The 19608-nt window shown below is 36.9% G+C and overlaps 1 protein-coding gene across 29 annotated transcripts in view; it reads right to left on the reverse strand.

Annotated features, from left to right (window-relative positions):
* The window catches only part of PSD3 (pleckstrin and Sec7 domain containing 3), a 728752-nt gene that overhangs the window by 240682 nt on the left and 468462 nt on the right, over positions 1 to 19608 (reverse strand). The window contains exon 16 of one of the 29 annotated variants that reach the window (XM_063816242.1): positions 15449 to 17633. The exons of the other annotated variants lie outside the window; for them this stretch is intronic. Coding sequence (XP_063672312.1) covers positions 16989 to 17633 — 645 coding nt within the window. The 3' untranslated portion in view covers positions 15449 to 16988. Of the gene's footprint in view, positions 1 to 15448; positions 17634 to 19608 lie in introns of those variants that run through there. 29 annotated transcript variants of the gene reach the window in all.

Genomic DNA, 19608 nt, shown 5'->3' on the forward strand with positions numbered 1-19608 from the left:
TTGAGGTTACAGTGAGCCATAATTGTGCCACTGCATTCCAGCCCGGGTAACAGAGGAAGACTTTCAAGAAGATGCACAGGCATCATTTTAAGGGAATAAGTATACACAACCTCAAATTCAAAGACAGATTTGCCTGAGAACATACACCTGTGTGCCACAGGAGTAATCACTTCCCACCTCCCCTTTCCCAGCCACCCTTCTCCTGTTTCACAAAATAAAACAATTAGTCCCATTCAAGCTGTCTAAATTGTTACAATGACAGTGCTGACATTTTTGTTGTTGTTGTTGTTAAAAACCTTGCCTCTTTCATCAGCAAAGAATGCATAGTTTGTATGAAACACTGAAAAAAATGGTTTGACAGAAGTGGCTTTGTCAGCTAACTTATTTAGTAGACATTTCTCATAAGTTAAATAAATTAAATCTGCAGTTCAAAAGTTTTGTTGATAATTAGTTTAAAGCACAGAAAGCAACTTCAATGAAAAACATTGTTTTGCAACAGTATATTGAAGACGACAATAACTCAGTTTTCCCAATCCTTTCCAAGTGTATCAGGTCAAACAAGGTGTCTCAAGGTAAAAAAATAACACATACAATGAACAGTCATTATGATATACCTTGGCAATGCCTTTTTAGACATGTTCTGGGGAGATGAATAAATAATGACTAGGTAACAAATCTTTTTCCAAGTCAGGTGGTGTTTAATTCTTTGCTTTAAATGAAAATAAAGGAAGGTCTAATTTAGTTATCAGTTAATCATCAAAACTATTTTTTGATATGTGATCTGCAAAATTCAACTGCTTGTAACATTATCTGCTTTAAATAAATTGTTATTAATAAACTTCTTTGTAAAAGTACACTAAAATATGAGTATAAAAACGAAAATTTTTCTCTTAAAAAGTGTGTTAATTTTGTTACATGATGATAGCATCAACTACTATAACTAAAAAAGTATCAGCTTTATTAAAATACAATTCACAGTATATTCTTTCGAACCATATAATTCAGTGATTTTTAATAAAGTTGTGCAATCACCACCACTATCTACATTCAGAACATTTACTCCCTAAAGAAACTCCATACCCACCAGCAGTTATATTCTCCAAATCTCTTCCACCACCCTCACTAGGGATCATCTGGCAAGCACAAATCTGCATTTTCGTTATAAAGATTTGCCTACTCAGGACATTTGAAATAAATGGAATCATACAAAATGTAGCCTTTTATGACTAGCTTCTTTTACTTAACATGTTTTCCACGTTCATCCATGTTGTTGCATAAATCATTATTTAATGTCCTTTTATTTCTAAACAACATTCCGTTGTATGGATATACCAATTGTGTTTCTTCATTTATAAATTGATGAATGTTTAGACTATTTTCTCTTTTTGGCTACTATAAATAATGCTGCTATAAATATTCATGTATAAGTTTCTGTGTAAACATGTTTTCATTCCTCCTGGGCATATATTTAGGAGTGGGATTATTGAGTCCTATGGTAATCTTGTTTATTCACTTAAGGAACTGCCAGACTCATTTCCAAAGTGGCTGCACCATTTCACATTCCCACGAGCATCAAATGAGGGTTCCAGTTTCCCTCCAACCTCACAGACACTAACATCTGTCCCTTTTACTTTAGGTATTGTTATGGGTATGAACGGGTATGCTATGGTTTTGATTTGCATTTCCCTAATGACTAATGACCCTCAGCTTTTTTTCATGTGCTAATTATCCATTTGCATATCTTCTTTAGAGAAAGGCCTGTTAAAATCCTATTTTCCTTTCTTATTGGAATATTTATATTTTTATTATTCAGTTGTAAGACTTCTTTACACATTCTGTATATAATTTCCTTATCACATATGTACTTTAAAAATATTTTTTCCCATTCTGTGGGTCTTTTCATTTTTTTCCTTTCACTTTCTTGATGATGTCCTTCTGAAGCAGGATATTTCCCTGACCCCTTCATGGGCAGAAATGGGAGTATATGAGCACTGGAGTCAGCCAACTCCACTCACTCAAATCTGCTGTGTTCCACCCCTTGCTGGAGGGAGCAAACAGGTGAGTGGGTACGGCAGCTCGGGCAAATGCCTTCGGGCACCAGCAGGAGTGAACTCTGTACTGGTCCCGCAGCAACATCTGGGGAGGGGTGCCAGTGACCCCTGAAGTCCCAGAGGAAGTGTTTGGGTGCTCTTTTAGCTTGGCTGTCTGCATATGGCTTACGTGTTAACAGCTCAGTGGATCCTCTGCCTTTTTGCGTGAGATGGCTGCCTTCTGCCAGCGAGGGCAAAGGGTCAGTGTGACAGCCTTTTGCAACCACACTTGGGGCACCTGAGCTCTTTACCAGCATCCAGGAGAAAAGAGGTTGCACAAACAAATTGGAGGATGGTAAATGCAGGAAATTTTAATGCCGATGGAAGTAGCTCTCAGCAGGAAGGGGAGCTGAAAAGGGGACAGAGTGGGAAGGTAAATGCCACTGAAGTTTGGCTGTCTCTGGCCAGATTCTTCTCAGAAGTTATGCTGTCAGACTGTCCCTATGAAGTCAAGCCACTTCTCTCTGACATCCAGCTGTAGTCTCCAATGTCCAGCTGCTTCTCCTCTCTCTGCTGGCTGAGGCTGGGGCTTTTATGGGCACAGGAATGGGGGGCAGAGCAGGCCATGGGTGGTTTTGGAAAAGGCAACATTTGAACAGGAAATCAGGGATGTAAGTTCTCACTTTGGGCCACCGCATCAGGCTTTTCAGCTTGAGGGTGCAGCCCTCACTGGGGACCCATCCTCTTCTGCCCAGAATTTCCCTGCCTCTTGTCCCTATCACTTTGAAGCACAAAAGGTTTTAATTAGGTGAAATCCAGTTTACCTGTGTTTTATTTTCTTACTTGTGTATTTTATATCTAAGAAATCATTGCCTAATCCAACATCACAAAGATTTACTCCAAAAAATTTTGTAGCATTAGCTCTTATATTTAGATACTTGACCCATTTTGAGTTCATTTTTGTATTATAGAAAGCAGAGATTCAACTTCATTCTTTTACATGTGGATATTCAGTTGTTATGACATCACTTACTGGAAAGACTACTTTCCCCCCACCAAATTGTTTTGAAAGTCTTTTTGAAATCAACAGACCATAAATGTATGGGATTATTTTTAGACACTTGATTATACTGCAATGATCTAGCTGCTGAGCTTTATATCAGCATAACTCTTGATTACTGAAGCTTTGCACTGAGTTTACCATGTTAACAGTTTTAAGCATTCAGTTCAGTACTGTTTCACATTAGTATATTCACACTGTTGTGGAACAGAATTCCAAAACTTTTTCATCTCACTAATCTCAAACTCTATACCCATTAAAGAGCTCCTCTTTTCCCCTTCATGCCAGCCACTTGTAACCAACGTTCTACTTTCTGTTAATATGAATTTAACAACTTTACTTACCTCAAACAAATAGAATCATATTTTTTCTTTTTGTGACTGGCTTATTTCACTTAGCATAATGTCCTCAAGGTTCATCCATGTTGTAGCATGTGACAGGATTTCTTTCCTTTTTAAGGCTGAACGATTTTCCATTTTATGTAGAGACCACATTTTATTTATACATAAATCTGTGGATGAACATTTGGTCTGCTTCTACCTCTTGGTTAATGTGAAAAGTGTGGCTATGAACATGGATGGGCAAGTATCTCTTCAAAATCCAGCTTTAAACTTTTTCTATATATACATGCAGAAATGAGATTGGTGTATCATATGATAGTTATATTTCTCATTTTTTTGTGGACCCTCCAAGCTATTTTCCACAGTGATTGCACCATTTTACAATTCCTACAACAGTACGTTTCCAATTTGTCTACATCCTTGCCAAAAATATTTTCTATTTTTTTTGATAGCAATGATCCTAGTGGGTATCAGGTGATACCCAATTGTAGTTTTTATTTGCATTTCTAGATTAGAGAATGTTGAGTATGTTTTCATATGCTTGCGAACACTTCTTTTATTCTTTTTTTGAAATGGAGTTTTGCTCTCGTGGCCCAGGCTGGAGTGCAGTGGCACAATCTCTGGTCACTGTGACCTCCGCCTCCCAAGTTCAAGTGTTTCTCCTGACTCGGCCTCCCAAGTAGCTGGGATTACAGGCGCCCACCATCATGCCCGGCTAATTTTTTGTATTTTTAGTAGAGATGGGGTTTCACCATGTTGCACAGGCTGGTCTCGAACCCTTGACCTCAGGTGATCTGCCCACCTTGGCCTTCCAAAGTGCTGGGATTACAGGCATGAGCCACTGCGCCCGGCCCTTGTGAACATTTCTAGACCATCTTTGGATAAATATCTATTAAAGTATTTTTCCCCTTTTAAAATCAGGATATTTGATTTTTAGATGTGGAAATATAGGAGTTCTTTACACAGTCTGATATTAACTCCTTATAGGTATATGATTTGTAAATATTTTATTCTATTCTGTAGGTTGCCTTTACACACCCCTTTGTTTTAAGGCACAAACGTTTAAGTTTGATGTAGTCCCATTTTTGTTTTTGTTGCCTGTGCTTTTGGTGTCACAGTGAAGAAATTGCCAGCACATACAATAACGTGATGTTTTTCCCCTATGTTTTTTCTCAGGATTTTATAGTTTCAGGATTACATTTAGGTCTTTAAAACATTGAGATAATTTTTATACACTGTGTGATATAAGGGTCCTACTTCTCTTTTTTTGCATGAAGATACTGTATTCACACTACCATTTTTTAAAAAGTCTGACATTTCCCCAATGAGTGGTCTTAGCACTCTTGTTGAAGATTTGAGGATTTGTGCACTCTATTCTATTCCATTAGCCTGTCCTTATGCCAGTTCCACACTATTTTGACTACTGTAGCTTTGTAATATGTTTAAAATAACATACGAGTACTCTAACTCTGTTCTTTTTCAAAACTTATGATTATTTGGGGTACCTTGAACTCTCATATGATTTTTAGAACATTTTCCATCTCTGGGATGAATGTTATTGAGATTTTGATAGTAATTGTGTTGAATCTGTAGATTACTTTGTATAATATATAAAAAAATTAAGTCTTCCAGTCCATGAACATGAAATATTTTCCCATTTATTTGCATCTTATTATTCTGCAGCATGGTTTGATAAGTTTTGAAATGGAGAAATCAGGAGTCCTTCAATTTTTTGCCTCTTTTTCTACATTTTGACTATTCTGGGCCCTTTCCATTTCCACATAAATTTCAGGATTTGTCTGTCCATTTCTTTACATACATATACAAAGTGAACTTGGATTTTTACAGTGATTCTGTGGAATCTGAAGATCAGTTTGGAGAGTACTTCAGTCTTAACAATAAAGTTCCAATACATGACTATAAAATATCTTTCCACTTTTACAGTTCCTTTTTTCAGTATTTTATAGTTCCACTTGAACTTATTTTGTTAAATTTATTCTCTAATATCTTGATTTTTTTGATGCTACTGTAAAATTATTTCACTTTTAATGTTCATTGCTAGTATATAGCAATGCAGTTGTTTTGCAAATGCTCAACTTGTATTTTGCAGCCTTGCTGAACGTCTTTAGTCCTAATAGGTTTTTTCTTTTGTATAGTCCTGAAGATCCTCTACACACAAGATCAGTTCTCCCATACAGATTCCTTTAGTTATTCCTTTTTGTTTTAAAGACACAACATATTTTATTATGCTACATATAAACAGAGTTTTTAAAAACTGAAACATAATAGCTACATATATTTTTAGAGTACATGTGATATCTTGATATATGTATATATCGTATAATGATCAGAACAGGGCAAAAGAGACATCCATCTCCCCAAAAATTCACCCCTTCTTTGTGTTGGGAACATTTCAATTGCTCTCCACCAGTTATTTTAAGATATACAAATTATTGTTAACTATAGTCACTCTACTGCAGTACTGAACAATACGTCGTGTTCCTTCTAACTGTATTTTTGTGCCCATTAACCTAACACCTTTTTTTTCCTCCAGTTTGAATTTTGACTCAGCAATGTTCATGCCTAGACCTCTTACTTCTGTCGTTGGTACAGCCTGTTCCTGCTGCTGCTGCTTCTTGGTCTTCAGGTTCTCCCTATGCTTGTTCAGCCAGTGGCACATGATACAAGTATTCTTGGGCCACAGATCTGGGGCTAGTATTTCTTGCCCTTGTAGAACTTCCTGAGGTTTGTTTTCTGAGTTTGGCTAATGACGGTGAGAACACAGGCAACAGATTTGGAAATGACTACAATCTAAGAGAACTGGAACGTCGGGCACCTGTCACTTTGGCGACATACATCTGGGACAGGTCTACCTTCAGGTTGTCCAGCTGTCTTAGCAGCTCCTCTTCCTTCTTGCCTCAAAGATCCTGAGCCTTAATCTTGGCTACGGCTGCAAAAGCCACCACTGCTGCCAAACGCCCCAAGGGAAAGAGAAAAGTGCCCATTAATCAACCTTTCAAAATCCTTTCTAAATCCCCTGTGCCCCCTCCTCCTTCTAGCTTCTGGTAACCACCAATCTACTCTCTACCTTCATGAAATCTACTTTTTAAGCCCCCCACGTTTGAGAAAGAACATGTGGTATTTGTGGTTCTGTGCCAGTTTACTTCACTTAACATAATGACCTCTGTGTTCCATCCACATTGCTACAAATAACATAATTTCATCATTTTCTATGGCCGAGTAATATTCCACTTATATTTATGTACCACATTTTCTATATCCATTCATCTATAAATTAACATTTAGGTGAATTCCATATCTTGGCTAATGTGAATAGTACTACAATAAACATGGGAGTGCAGACATTTCTTGAATATACTGACTTCGTTTCTTTTAAATATATACCAAGCAGTGGGAATGCAGAGTCATATGGTAGTTCTATAGTTTTTCAATGAGCATTCACACTCTTCTTCATACTGTCTTTTTCAGAGAGTGTATGAGTTTCCCTTTCTTTTCATTCTGGCCAGCACTCATTGTTTATTGTCTTTTTGATAAAAACCATTTTAACTCGGGTAAAATGATATCTCCTGTGGTTTTGATTTGCATTTCCCTGTAACATTGAACATCTATTCATGTATCTGTTGGCCATTTCTATGTCTTCTTTTGAGAAATACCTATTCAATCAAAAATTTTGCCCATTTTAAAATCGAGTTATTTGACCATTTGCTGTTGAGTTACTTATATATTCTGGTTATTAATCCCTTTACAAATGGATAGCTCAAAAATATCTTCTACCATTCTGTAGCTTGTATCTTCACTTTGTTGATTATTTCCTTTACTGGGCAGAAGGGTTTTAGCTTGATGGGACACCACATCTAAATATTTTAGCATTTGTTGCTCATAATTTAGAGGTCTTCCCCTCCCCCGCCAACCCCCTGCAAAATCTTTACTCATCCTACCATTGTAGTGTTTCCCCAATCTTTTCTTCTAGTAGTTTCATATTTTTAGTTCTTACATTTAACTCTTTAATCCAAGTTGAGGTGATTTTTGTAAATTGTGAAAGTTAAGAGTCTAGTTTGATTCTTCTTCATAAGCATATCCAGTTTTCTGAGCACCATTTATTGAAGAAACTCCCCATTCCTCAAAGTATGTTCTTGGAGCCTTTCTCAAAACTAAGTTGGCTATAAATGCATGGATTTCTAGGTTTCTCTATTCTGTTCCACTGACCAATGTGTCTATTTCCATGCCAGTACCATACTATATTGGTTACCATGGCTATATATATATATATATATATATATATATATATATATATATATATATATATAGTATAAATATATATAGTATAAAATATATGTATAAACTATATAAATATATATAGTATAAAATATATATATCTAAATATATATATATATATATAATTTTTTTTTTGTTTTTGAGACGGAGTCTCGATCTCTTGCCCAGGCTGGAGTGCAGTGGCACAATCTCGGCTGACTGCAACCTATACCTCCTAGGTTCAAGCGATTATTCTGCCTCAGCTTCCCGAGTTGCTCGGACTACAGGCCACCACACCTGGCTACTTTTTCTATTTTTAGTAGAGACAGGGTTTCACCATATTGGCCAGGCTGGTCTCGAACTTCTGACCTCGTGATCTGCTAGCTTTGGCCTCCTCAAGTGCTAGGATTGCAGGTGTGAGTCACCGCATCTGGTCTGGTTCTTCTTTAAATGTCTGACAGAACTGAGCAGTGAAACTGTCAGATCATGAGCTTCCCTTTGATGGGAGACCATTTTATTAGTGCTTTGATCTCATTACTCATTACTGGTCTGTTCAGGTTTTTTCTTTCTTCAAAGTTCCCGATGAACTTCGTGGTTCTTGAATCTTCTTGGTAGTTTGTATGTTTCTAAAAATACCTCCACTTCTCGTTTTTCCAAGTAGTTGGGGAATACTTCTTCATAATAGTCTCTAATGATTTTGTGTTTCTTTGTATTTCTGCGGTATCAGTAGTTATGTCTCTTTTTTTGTTTCTGATTTTATTGATTTTGGTCTTTTTTCTTAGACTAGCAAAAAGTTTGTCAATTTTGCCTTTTGTTTTTTTGAGACGGAGTCTACCTCTATTACCCAGACTGGAGTGCAGTGGAACGATCTTGGCTCACTGAAACCTCTGCCTCCTGGGTTCAAGCAATTCTTGTGCCTCAGCCTCCCGTGTAGCTGGGACTACAGGCATGCACCACCACGCCCAGCTAATTTTCCTATTTTTAGTAGAGACAGGGTTTCACCATGTTGGCCAGGATGGTCTCGATCTCCTGACCTCCTGATCCACCCACCTCGGCCTCCCAAAGTACTGGGATTACAGGTGTGAGCCACTGTGCCTTGTCAATTTTGCCAATGTTTTAAAAAACCCAACTTTTCATTTCTGTTGACCTTTTAAATTGTTTCTTAAAATCTGAACTCCACTTTTTATGCTCTGACCTTTATTGTTTCCTTCCACTAATGTTGAGTTTTTTTCCCATGCTTTTCTAGTTCTTTACAGTGTTTCATTAGATTGTTTATCTGAAATCTAAGTTTAAGAAAACATTAACACATAATAACTATACATATTTATGGGGTACATGTGATATTTTGAAATATACATGTAATGTGTAATAATCAAATCAGGATATTTTGGATACCCATCACTTCAAACATTTACTACATCTTTGTGTTGGGATCATTTCAAATCTTCTAGCTATTTTGAAATATTCAACAATTATAAACTATATTCATCCTCCGGTGCTATGAAACAATAGGACTTATTCCTTCTAACTATATGTTTCGATTCACCTCCCTTTATCCCACCACCACCACTATCCACAGCCTCTGGTAAATATCATTTTACTCTCTATGTCCATGATATCAACTTTTTAAACTCCCTCATGAGGGACAGCATACAATATGTGTCTTTCAATGCCTGACTTATTTCACTTAATATAATGAAATGTAATTTTATCCACGTTACCGTAAATGCCAAGATTTCATTTTAATGGAAGAATAATATTCTATTATGTATATATGTTACATTTTCTTTGTGTATTCATAAGTTGATGGACACAGATTAATTCCATATCTTGGCTAACAAGAATAGTACTGTAGTAAGTACAGGGATGCCCTATAACTCTGACATTAATTTCCTTCCATTTGGATAAAAACATAGTAGTGGGGTTGCTGGATCGAATGAAATTACTCCTGGGTTAAATTTATTCCCAGGTTTTTTCTTTTGTAGCTGTTATAAATGGGATTACTTTCCTGATTTCTTTTTCAACTAGTTCATTATTAGAGAATAGACACACTACTGAATTGTGTACACTGATTTTTTACCTTGAAACTTTACTGAGTTCATCTATCAGATCTAAGAGTTTCAGGTAGAGTCTTTACGTTCTTCTATATATAAGATCATGTTATCTGAAAAAAGGACAATTTGAATTCCCCTTTTCAAACGTGGATGCATTTCTTTTGCCTGGTTACTCTGGCTAGGACTTCCAGTACTATGTTGAATATGAGTGGTGAAAGTGAGCATCCTTATCTTGTTTTAGTTCTTAGAAGAAAGGATTTCAGTTCTGCCTCAGTATGTAGTTAGCTGCAGCTTTGTCATACATGGCGTTTACTATGATGTGTTCTTACTATGTCTAATTTATTGAGTTTTTTTATTATGAAGGGATGTTGAATTTTATGAAACCCTTTTTTTGCACTTGAGATGCAAAAATATATAATTATATTAAAAATATAATTTTTGACCTTTTTGTGACGTATCATGTTTATTGATTTACATATAATAAACCATCCTACCATCCCTGGAATAAAACCCACTTGATCATAGTGAATGATCTTTTTATTGATTTGTTAGATTTGGTGTGCTGGTATTTTGCTGAGGAATTTTGCATCTAAGTTCGTCAGGAATACTGGCCTATAGTGTTTTCTTATTGTATCCTTATCTGGTTCTGGCATCAAGGTAATTCTGGCCTCATGGAACAAGCTAGGAAAAAATCCCTCCTCTCCAATTTTTCGGAATAGTTTCAGGAGAACTGATGTTAGATCTTCTTTGTAAGTTTGCAGCATTCAGCAGTAAAAATCTCCTGGGCTCAAGCTTTTCTCTGTTAGAAGACATTTTATTACTGACTCAGTTTCATTACTCATTATTGATCTGTTCAGGTGTTCTATTTCTTCATGGCCAAATATTGGTAGTTACCTCATGTCCAGGAATGAATCTGCTTCCCGTAGGTTCCAATTTGTTCAGACAGTTGTTCACGATAGTCTCTAACAATCTTCTATTTTTGTGGGATATAAGTTTTACTGTCTCCTTTTTTGGTTGGGGTTTTATTTGTGTCTTCTTTTTTTATCTTGGTTAGTCTATCCAGCAATTTATGAATTTTGTTTATTCTCTCAAAAAAAAAAAAAACCCAACTCTTCATTTCATTGATCCTTTGTATAGCCTTTTTTTTCACCTCTAATTTAGTTCTGCTCTGACTTTATTATTTCCTGCTGTTAATTTTGTATCTGGTTTGTTCTTGCTTTTCTAGTTCCTTGAGGCGCATCAATAGGTTCTTTAAAATCTTTCTACTTTCTTCATGTAAGTACTTGTTGCTATTAAACATCCTTTTATCATGGCTTTTGCTGTATCCCACATATTTTGATACGTTGTGTTCCCATTTTGATTTGTTTCAAGAAACTTTTTGATTCTTATTTCTCCTTAAATCCAGTGATGGCTCATAATTGTGGCTTAATTTCCTTGTATTTGTACAATTTCCAAAGTTCTCATTGTTGATTTCTAGTTTTATTCCATCGTGGTCTGAGAAGACATGTGATATTATTTCTGTTTTTTTAATCGTTGAGACTACTTTTGTTGTATAACAAATAGTCTAGCCTCAAGAATGTCCCATGTGATAAGAATACTTATTCTGTAGCTGTTGGACAATATGTTCTGTAAATGTCTATCAAGCACATTTGATCTAAAACGAAGTTTAAATCCAATATCTCTTTGTTGATGACTTGGCTAGATGATCACTCCAAGGCTGAGAGTCAGTTGTTGAAGACACCTAATCTGATTTTATTGGAGTCAGTCTCTCCCTTTAGATTCAATAATGTTTGCTTTCTATATCTGCATGCTCCAGTGTTGGGCGCACAAATATTTAGAATTGTTTAATCTTCTTGCTGAAATGGTCCCTCTACCATTATAGAATTACCTTCTTTGCCACTTTTTGACTTAAAGTCTATTTTATCTGATATTAGTGTAGCTACTCATGCTTGCTTTTGGTTTCTGTTTGCATGGATTATCTTTTTCCATCCCTTCACTTTGAGTCTACGTGTCTTTACCAGTAAAGTCAGTTTTTTATAGGCAGTATATAGTTAAGTCATTTTTTTTTTGTTTTTCTATTCAGCCAATCTATATTTTTTAAGGGGGGAATTTAAACTGTTTACATTCAAGGTTATTATTCAGTACTTAATTCCTGTCATTTTGTGAATTATTTTTTGGTTTTGTGTATCCTCTCATCCTGTTCTCCTATCATTGTGGTTTGCTGGTTTTCCGTAGTAGTAACACTTGCCTCCTCTATTTATTTATTTATTTTTTTGTGAGACCGAGACTCACTCTGTTGCCCAGGCTGGAGTGTGCAGTGGTGCGATCTTGGCTCACTGTAAGCTCTGCGTCTTGGGTTCACGCCATTCTCCTACCTCAGCCTCCTGAGTAGCTGGGACTACAGGTGCCTGCCACCAAGCCTGGCTAATTTTTTTGTATTTTTAGTAGAGACGGGGTTTCACTGTGTTAGCCAGGATGGTCTCAATCTCCTGACCTCATGATCCGCGTGCCTTGGCCTCCCAAAGTGCTGGTATTACAGGTGTGAGCCACCGTGCCTGGCCGAGAGTTTTATACTTTTATGTGTTTTGATTATGACAGATATTGTCCTTTATCTTCTAAATGCAGGGCTCCCTTGACCTCTTCTTGTAGGGCCAGTAGAGTGGTGATTAACTTCAATTTTTCCTTGCTTTGGAAAGCATTTATTCTCCTTCATTTTTTATATCTTCCCCAGGTATAATATTTTTGGTGGACAGTTGTGTTTTTTTGTTTGTTCTGCTTTTCACCACTTTGGAGTTATCATTTCATTTACTCCTGGACTGTAGTGGCCAAAGTAATTCCATCCACCACGTTGATTTCTCATTAACCCCAGTTCCAAGAAGGCCTCTAAGATTTCCAGTTTAATTTTACTTAAGAGCATGTACTTACCATAAATCCCATTCCTAGGTCAAAACAATGTAAATGTTATTGTACTTGCTATAATCAATGCCCTTAAGCAGTTATCCTACACAGCCCTTCTGATGCATGCATATCCTTTTTCTATGGCATATAAGCCCTAGGTCTTGGGAGTAAAGGCACAGGGATCCACCATCTTTGTCTCTTGAAGTACCTTCCGAGACACAATCCCTATTAAATGTTCCTAAGTCCCTATTAAATGTTTCTAAGAAACTGAATTTGTCAGCCTCTGTCTTTGGCCTCTCATATTCCTTGAACTTTGGGGGTAGGGTTGTATAGACTTTTCCACCGTGGAACATGGCCTGTAAGGTTTCTGCTAAGAAATTTATTAGTGTGATAGGGATACTCTTCTCTGTGACTTGACCCCTTTGCTGTATTTAGAATTCTCTTTTTCTTGGACTTTTAACAGTTCGACTATAAAGTGGCATGGAGAAGGCCTTTCAGGGTAGAATATATTTGAAGATCTTTGAGCTTCCTATATCTAGATGTCTGTATCTCTTCCAAGACTTGAGAAGTTTTTACCTATCATTTCGTTAAATGGGTTTTCTATGCCATTACCCATCTGTTCTCTTCCAGGAAAACTGAAAATTCCACTATTTCGTCATTGTATGTGTTACATAAGCTTTCTTCGCTTTTATTTTTTTAAAAAATGTTATCTGCTCAGGTTATTTCAAAAGACCTGTCTTCAAGTTTACAAATTCTTCTGCTTGATCTAGAGTGTGTTGTTGAAACTGATGATTATATTTTTTATTTTACTCTTTGAATTCTTCAGTTTCAGGATTTCTATTTAACTTCTTTCTGACATCTTTGTTGAATTTCTCATACAGATGGTGAAATGTTTCTTTGCATTGTTCATCTGTTTTCTGTAGTACCTGGGTTTTCAGAAATATTTTGAATTCATTTTCAGGTATTTCATAGATTTTTTTTAATATTGGCATCTGTTGCTGGAGAATTATTGTGTTCCTTTGATGGTTTCATGCTTCCTTGATTTCTCATGTTTCTTGTGTCCTTACATTTATATCTATGCATCTGGTGTAACATTTGCTTCATCCAACTCTATGGATTGGGTTTCGAAGGGAAAGACATTTTTTTCTATAGAGCTATCTATAGTGTTGTTTGGGTAAGGCGTTTTGGCTTTGATTCTGGGTGGGAGAAGCACTGCAGTCTCCATATGACTTCTTTGACTATCTTTAGCATCAGTGGTGTCTATGAGTTCCTCAGTGGATAAAGCTGTGGCTTTTAGTAACGGCTGTAGTGAGGCTTTGCTAGTGAAAGGGACACCAGGCAGGCCAGTTCTTAGGCAACAGTGATGGCAACTCTGGGATGGATATGCAGGACCTCGGTCAACACACGTGGATATTGGTAAAAGCAGGTCAGGAGGACGAATCTTTAGTCTTCAAGTGGATTGTCTGTGTGCTAGCAGTGGCAACAATGGGCTGAGTGAATGGGTCCTCAGGCCCTTAGATGGTATGCATAATGTCTGCGGCTGCAACAGCAGCAGAGGGCTAACTTGGGGCCCCAAGCTACAGCTTTGGGTGCCAGCAGTAGGGGTACAAAGGGCCTAGTGGCCATCACCGAGCCTCCAAGTGGCACGCAGGTGGGTGGCACATGGCTGTAGGCAGGGCAGTGGCAGTCTCACTTGGTCATGCTATATAATCCTTTTTATATTTTGTTGAATTAGGTTTGTTTTTGAATGCAAGAAATATTCATAAGGGATATCTTTATCATGACTTGTCTCATTTTGGTATCAGGGTAATAGTGCCCTCATAGAATCACTTAAAACGTGTTCCTCTTTTTTTCTGAAGGGTGTAAAAAAACTGATACTAAAACTTCTTTAAATGTCGATGCAATTCACAAGTAAAGCCATTTGATCTTAGGCTTTTCTTTGTAGGAAGTTTTCTGATTACTAAACTCTTCACTTGCTAAGGATCTATTCAGGTTTTGTTTCCTTTTCAGTTTCAGTAGTTTTTATCTTTCTAAGAATTTGTTCATTTCATCTAGGTTATCTAGCTGTTGACAATATTCACTTACAATACTTATTTCCATAAGGCCAATAGTAATGCCCTCTTCATTACTGATTTTAGTAATCTGAGGGTTCTTTTACTCATGGTCAGTCTAACTAAACTTTTGTCAGTTGTTGATCTTTTCAAAAAACAAGCTTCTGATTTCATTGCTTTTTCTCTATTACTCTTCTATTCTCTGTTTAATTCATCTTTGCTCTGATTATTCTTTCCCTTCTTTGGACTCAGTTTGCTTTTGTTTCTTTCATTAGGTTAGACTGTAAATTTGACATTTTTCTAAAATACAGCAATTTAGAGCAATAATTTGCAATTTGGCAATTCATCAGCTGTAGACCGTAAGTTTTTTATGTTGTATTTTCATTTTGCTTTTTTTGTTGTTGTTGAGACATAGTCTTGCTCTGTCGCCCAGGCTGGAGTGCAGTGGCACAATCTCAGCTCACTGCAACCTCCGTCTCCTGGGTCAAGTGATTCTCTCACATCAGCCACTCGAGTAACTGGGATGATAGGTGCATGTCACCATGCCTGGCAAATTTTTTGTATTCTGAAGTAGAGATGGCATTTCACCATGTTGGCCAGGCTGGTCTCGAACTCCTGACCTCAAAGTGATTTGCCTGCCTCGGCCTCCCAAACTGCTGGCATGAGCCACTGCAACCGGCCAACATATTTTTATTTTCATCACTATCTTTTAGTTCCTTTTGTAAATTTTTTTGGACCTATTGGTTATTTAGGAGTATACTGTATGACTACATAAATGTCCTTTAATTGATTTCTAATATCATTCTATTATGTCCAGAAACATGTTTTGTATGTTTTCAATCCCTTTTTGCGAATTTTGTCCTATCCTTGAGCATTTTTCATGTACACTTTAAAGATTACTCTCCTGTCATCAGGTATCTGTTAGATCTAGTTGGTTTTTATGTTGTTCAAGTCTATTTCCTTGTTGATATCGTGCATGGTGATTCTAAGCATTATTTAATATACGGTGCTAATTTCTCAATAAAACAATTTCTCCCTCCAATTCTGTCCATTGTTCTTTCACGGCTTATTATGTGTTCAGAAAGAATAAGACTTTTTCCCTACACTCATACATCACTCAACACAATAGTCACTGAAGTATGTGGGGGTTTCTCCACATTCACAACCAATTCTCCAGCAGACACCAGTTGGGTGTTTTATAATTCAATTATAATACTATGTATGTGCTGATTTCATGAGCTCATACAGGTTAAGGGCTCAGCCCTACAAGATCACCCCAAGTTTCAGATGTCAATTGGTAGCAGTGGGTTGTCAGTTATACTTCTGACCAGTCAGCTATAAATGGGGGTTTGCAGGATCATCTATCTGGGTTTAATTTACTAGGAGGGCTCACATAACTCAGGGAAACATTTATCCCTTTAATATCAAAGATATTGCAAAGGATACAGATAAACAGTGAGATAAAAAGATACACAGAGTGAGGTCTGAAAAGGTCCTAAGTGTTGGGGCTTCTGTCCCTGTGATGTTGGGATGCCCACCTTCCAAGCACATAGATGTACTTGCCAACCTCGAAGCTCTCCAAACCCCATACTTTGGGTTTTTACAGAGGCTTTATAACACAGGCATGGCTGATTAAATCAATGGCCAGTGGTATCAACTAAACCTTCACCCTATTCTTGCTCCCTGGAGGTGGGGTGTGTGCGGAAGGAGGGGAGGCTGAAAATTCCAACCCTCTAATCACATGGTTGTTTCTCCTAACAACCAGTCCCCTTGCTGAGCTTATCTAGGAGCTCACCAAGGCTTGCCTCATTAGAATAAACAATGCTCCTATCATTCATCCAAGGCATTTAGGAGCCCTGTGTCAGAACTGCTGTCACTCAGGAGGTCCATTTCAAGAACCAGGAGCAGAGACCAAATCTGTATTTCTTATTTATCATAGTATCACTGGGGCTTATATTGACTGGAAGTGTTTTATCACCTTAATGAAATGACCCTTATTATAAAATGTTCTTCCTTGTTTCTAGGAAAAAATATCTTACCTAGACCTTCTGGATAGCTTGCCTCAGATTCTACATTAGCACTTGCTGCTCCACCAAGCATTTTATGTTATGAAGACACTTTCTTTCCTAAAACTTCATGAACCAAGTTCTCCTAGCTTCCAACTTTTCTTCTGCAGCTTCCTCACCTCTCTCGACCTTCACAGAATTGAAGAGACTCAGGGCCTTGCTCTGGATTAGGTTTTGGTGTAAGGGAATACAGTGGCTAGTTGGATACCCTATCTATACCACTAAAACTTGCTCTATATCAGTAATAAGGCTGTTCTGCTTTCTTATTCTTGTGATCACCGGAATGGCACTTTTAATTTCCTTCAAGAACTTTTCCTTTACAACTTTATTAACTGTCTGGTGCAAGAGGCCTAGCTTCTGGCCTATCTCAGCCTCACTAAACTTAATCATTTCTAGGTTTTGATTCAACGCGAGACGTATGAAACTCTTCCTTTTACTTGAACACTTAGAGGCCATTCTAAGGCTATTAATTGGCCTAATTTCAATACTGTTGTGTCTCAGGGAATAGGGAGGCCTGAGGAGAGAGAGATGGGGGAATGGCCAGCCTTTGGTGCAGTCAAAACGTATATATTTATCAGTTAAGTCTGCCGTCTTATATGGGAATGGTTCATTGAAAAATGGCACTGATAGACTCGCTTGATGCAGGGTTCCATCAACCTTCACTTTGTTAGGAAAAATGTTCAGTAACTGCAAAGTATAATAAAGCAAAGGACAATAAAATGAGATACGCCTATACTTAAACTTACAATAAAAAGTTTCCCTGTGGTCCCAGCTGCTCGGGAGGCTGAGGCAGGAGAATGACGTGAACCCGGGAGGCGGAGCTTGCAGTGAGTCGAGATTGCGCCACTGCACTCCAGCCTGGGTGACACAGCGAGACTCCGTTTCAAACAAAAAGTTTTCAAATTTAAACTTTAAGAAGAGATACTATTTTTAAAAAATTCTTTTGGGAGATTCATGAACAAGATATTTAAAGGCTATAGAGTCAAAAGTGTTTTTTCAGGACACCATTAATTTCTACTTTAAGGAATTATTAAAAACAGCATTTAAGTAATAATTGTCATAATTCATAACATTTTAAAACAGTAAAGTCCATGAAGCTATTTTGGTCTATGAAATCATACCTCATCCTAAATTCAGATTTACTTTAACTGCTTATTTGGCAGTGCCTTCTGTCCAATTTCAACAGTGACCATACCATTATCTATGTCGGCACAAAGATACCAATTTGACTCACGTGGACTTTGAAACAGCCATTAGGAAAAATAGCAGTTAGGTGGGCAAGATGGATATATAGATTCAGACCAACAAAAGCCAATTCAAATACTTAGAGTCCTACGCAGTAAGCAAGCATTAGTACAATCATCCAATAGACTGTACCTTAATTTTCTTTACTGGTTCAGAGAATAAAGATAATGTGGTTTTCTATGTGTTAAAAACGTCCAACAACTTCTCGAATGCTTGACTAGCTGAAGTTGCTTTTATCTGTTGATTGTACTCCTCTGACTCACTGATCATTCTTCTAGGCAAGAATTATTAGGAACAAAAGGTGAGGAGTCAGATCAGTCCATTTTGCTGCTTACTGGCACATATTTAAACACCTTCCTTCCACTCAGGCCTTTATACCATTTCCAAAGGGAATAAAAGTAAAATGAAGTCTTTGTCATCAAGAAATACTCCTCATGATGTCTGGATTTTTTTCTCTTTGTCATGTACCAAGCTGTCTCAATTATTTTAAAATACTATTATTCAGGCAAACACTACTCAACGAATACAGCAAATTCTAATCAGTGATTTTGTGTCTCAAGGCTTCATAAGTATCCAAGAGAAGCTCATACACTATCACAGTTCCATTCATTTTCTTCCCAAATTAGTTTTGGATAACTTTGCATAAAAGTAGTTCTGCTCTGAAACAAATGTTGACCAGTTGCATGCCAATAAAGTACTTTAATAATACTTTTTCATATTTTAAATTTCTTCCCATTAAATCAATAAAGCATGGAGATTTGAAAATGCCTCCTGATGCATTGAGAGGTACAGAAATGGTACCTTGAAATCAATATATTTTCTATCAAAACAGATGCAACTAAAGATGAAGCTCTGGATCATTACCTTTAAAATCAGTAGGCATTTTAATCAAACTTAAAAAATATCAAATAACAAAATAGACGACAAAGTGGAAAATTAAAAAAAAAAATTCTATTTGGAACCCCAAAATTCCAGGCAGGCCCAATTCTTAAATATTTGCCTAATCAAGGTATCATCCTTAATGGGAGCAAATATTAATCAAAAGTCAAAATACTCTCTATATCGGAGGCTTACGTCATCCCGCAACAATTTAAGGCTACTCTCTGCAGCGACAATATTACCATTTTCAAATGCTTTCTTATGATAAAAAGATGTTTTCTCTGTTTGTGTTCATTTAAAGATGCATTAAATGCCCTTTAGAACAAAGTTCCTTGATAAATTTATCATTTCTGGAAAAACTTATCCTCAATATGTTTAATACATTCCCATAAACAATTTCTAGTAAAGAATTTGGGGAAACAAGTGTCCAAGCTCTAGCAGGTTTCATGAACTAAGAGCAAGAGTCCAAAACAGACAAATTCTGTAAATTTCTGTAAAGGACCAGAGAGTAAATATTTTAGGCTTTGCAAGTCATATATTCTGTTACAGTTATTCAACATTATAATTGGTGTGAAGATGTAAACAACTGGGTATGGCTATTTACGATAACACTGATGTACAGAAACAAGCCCCAGATGGATTTTGCCTATGAGTCATAACTTGTCTACCCCTTGTCTTAAAGAAAACCAGAAGGAAGTGGTATTGGTAC

Source organism: Pan troglodytes, chromosome 7 (genome assembly GCF_028858775.2).
Source record: "Pan troglodytes isolate AG18354 chromosome 7, NHGRI_mPanTro3-v2.0_pri, whole genome shotgun sequence".
Classification (NCBI taxonomy): domain Eukaryota; kingdom Metazoa; phylum Chordata; class Mammalia; order Primates; family Hominidae; genus Pan; species Pan troglodytes.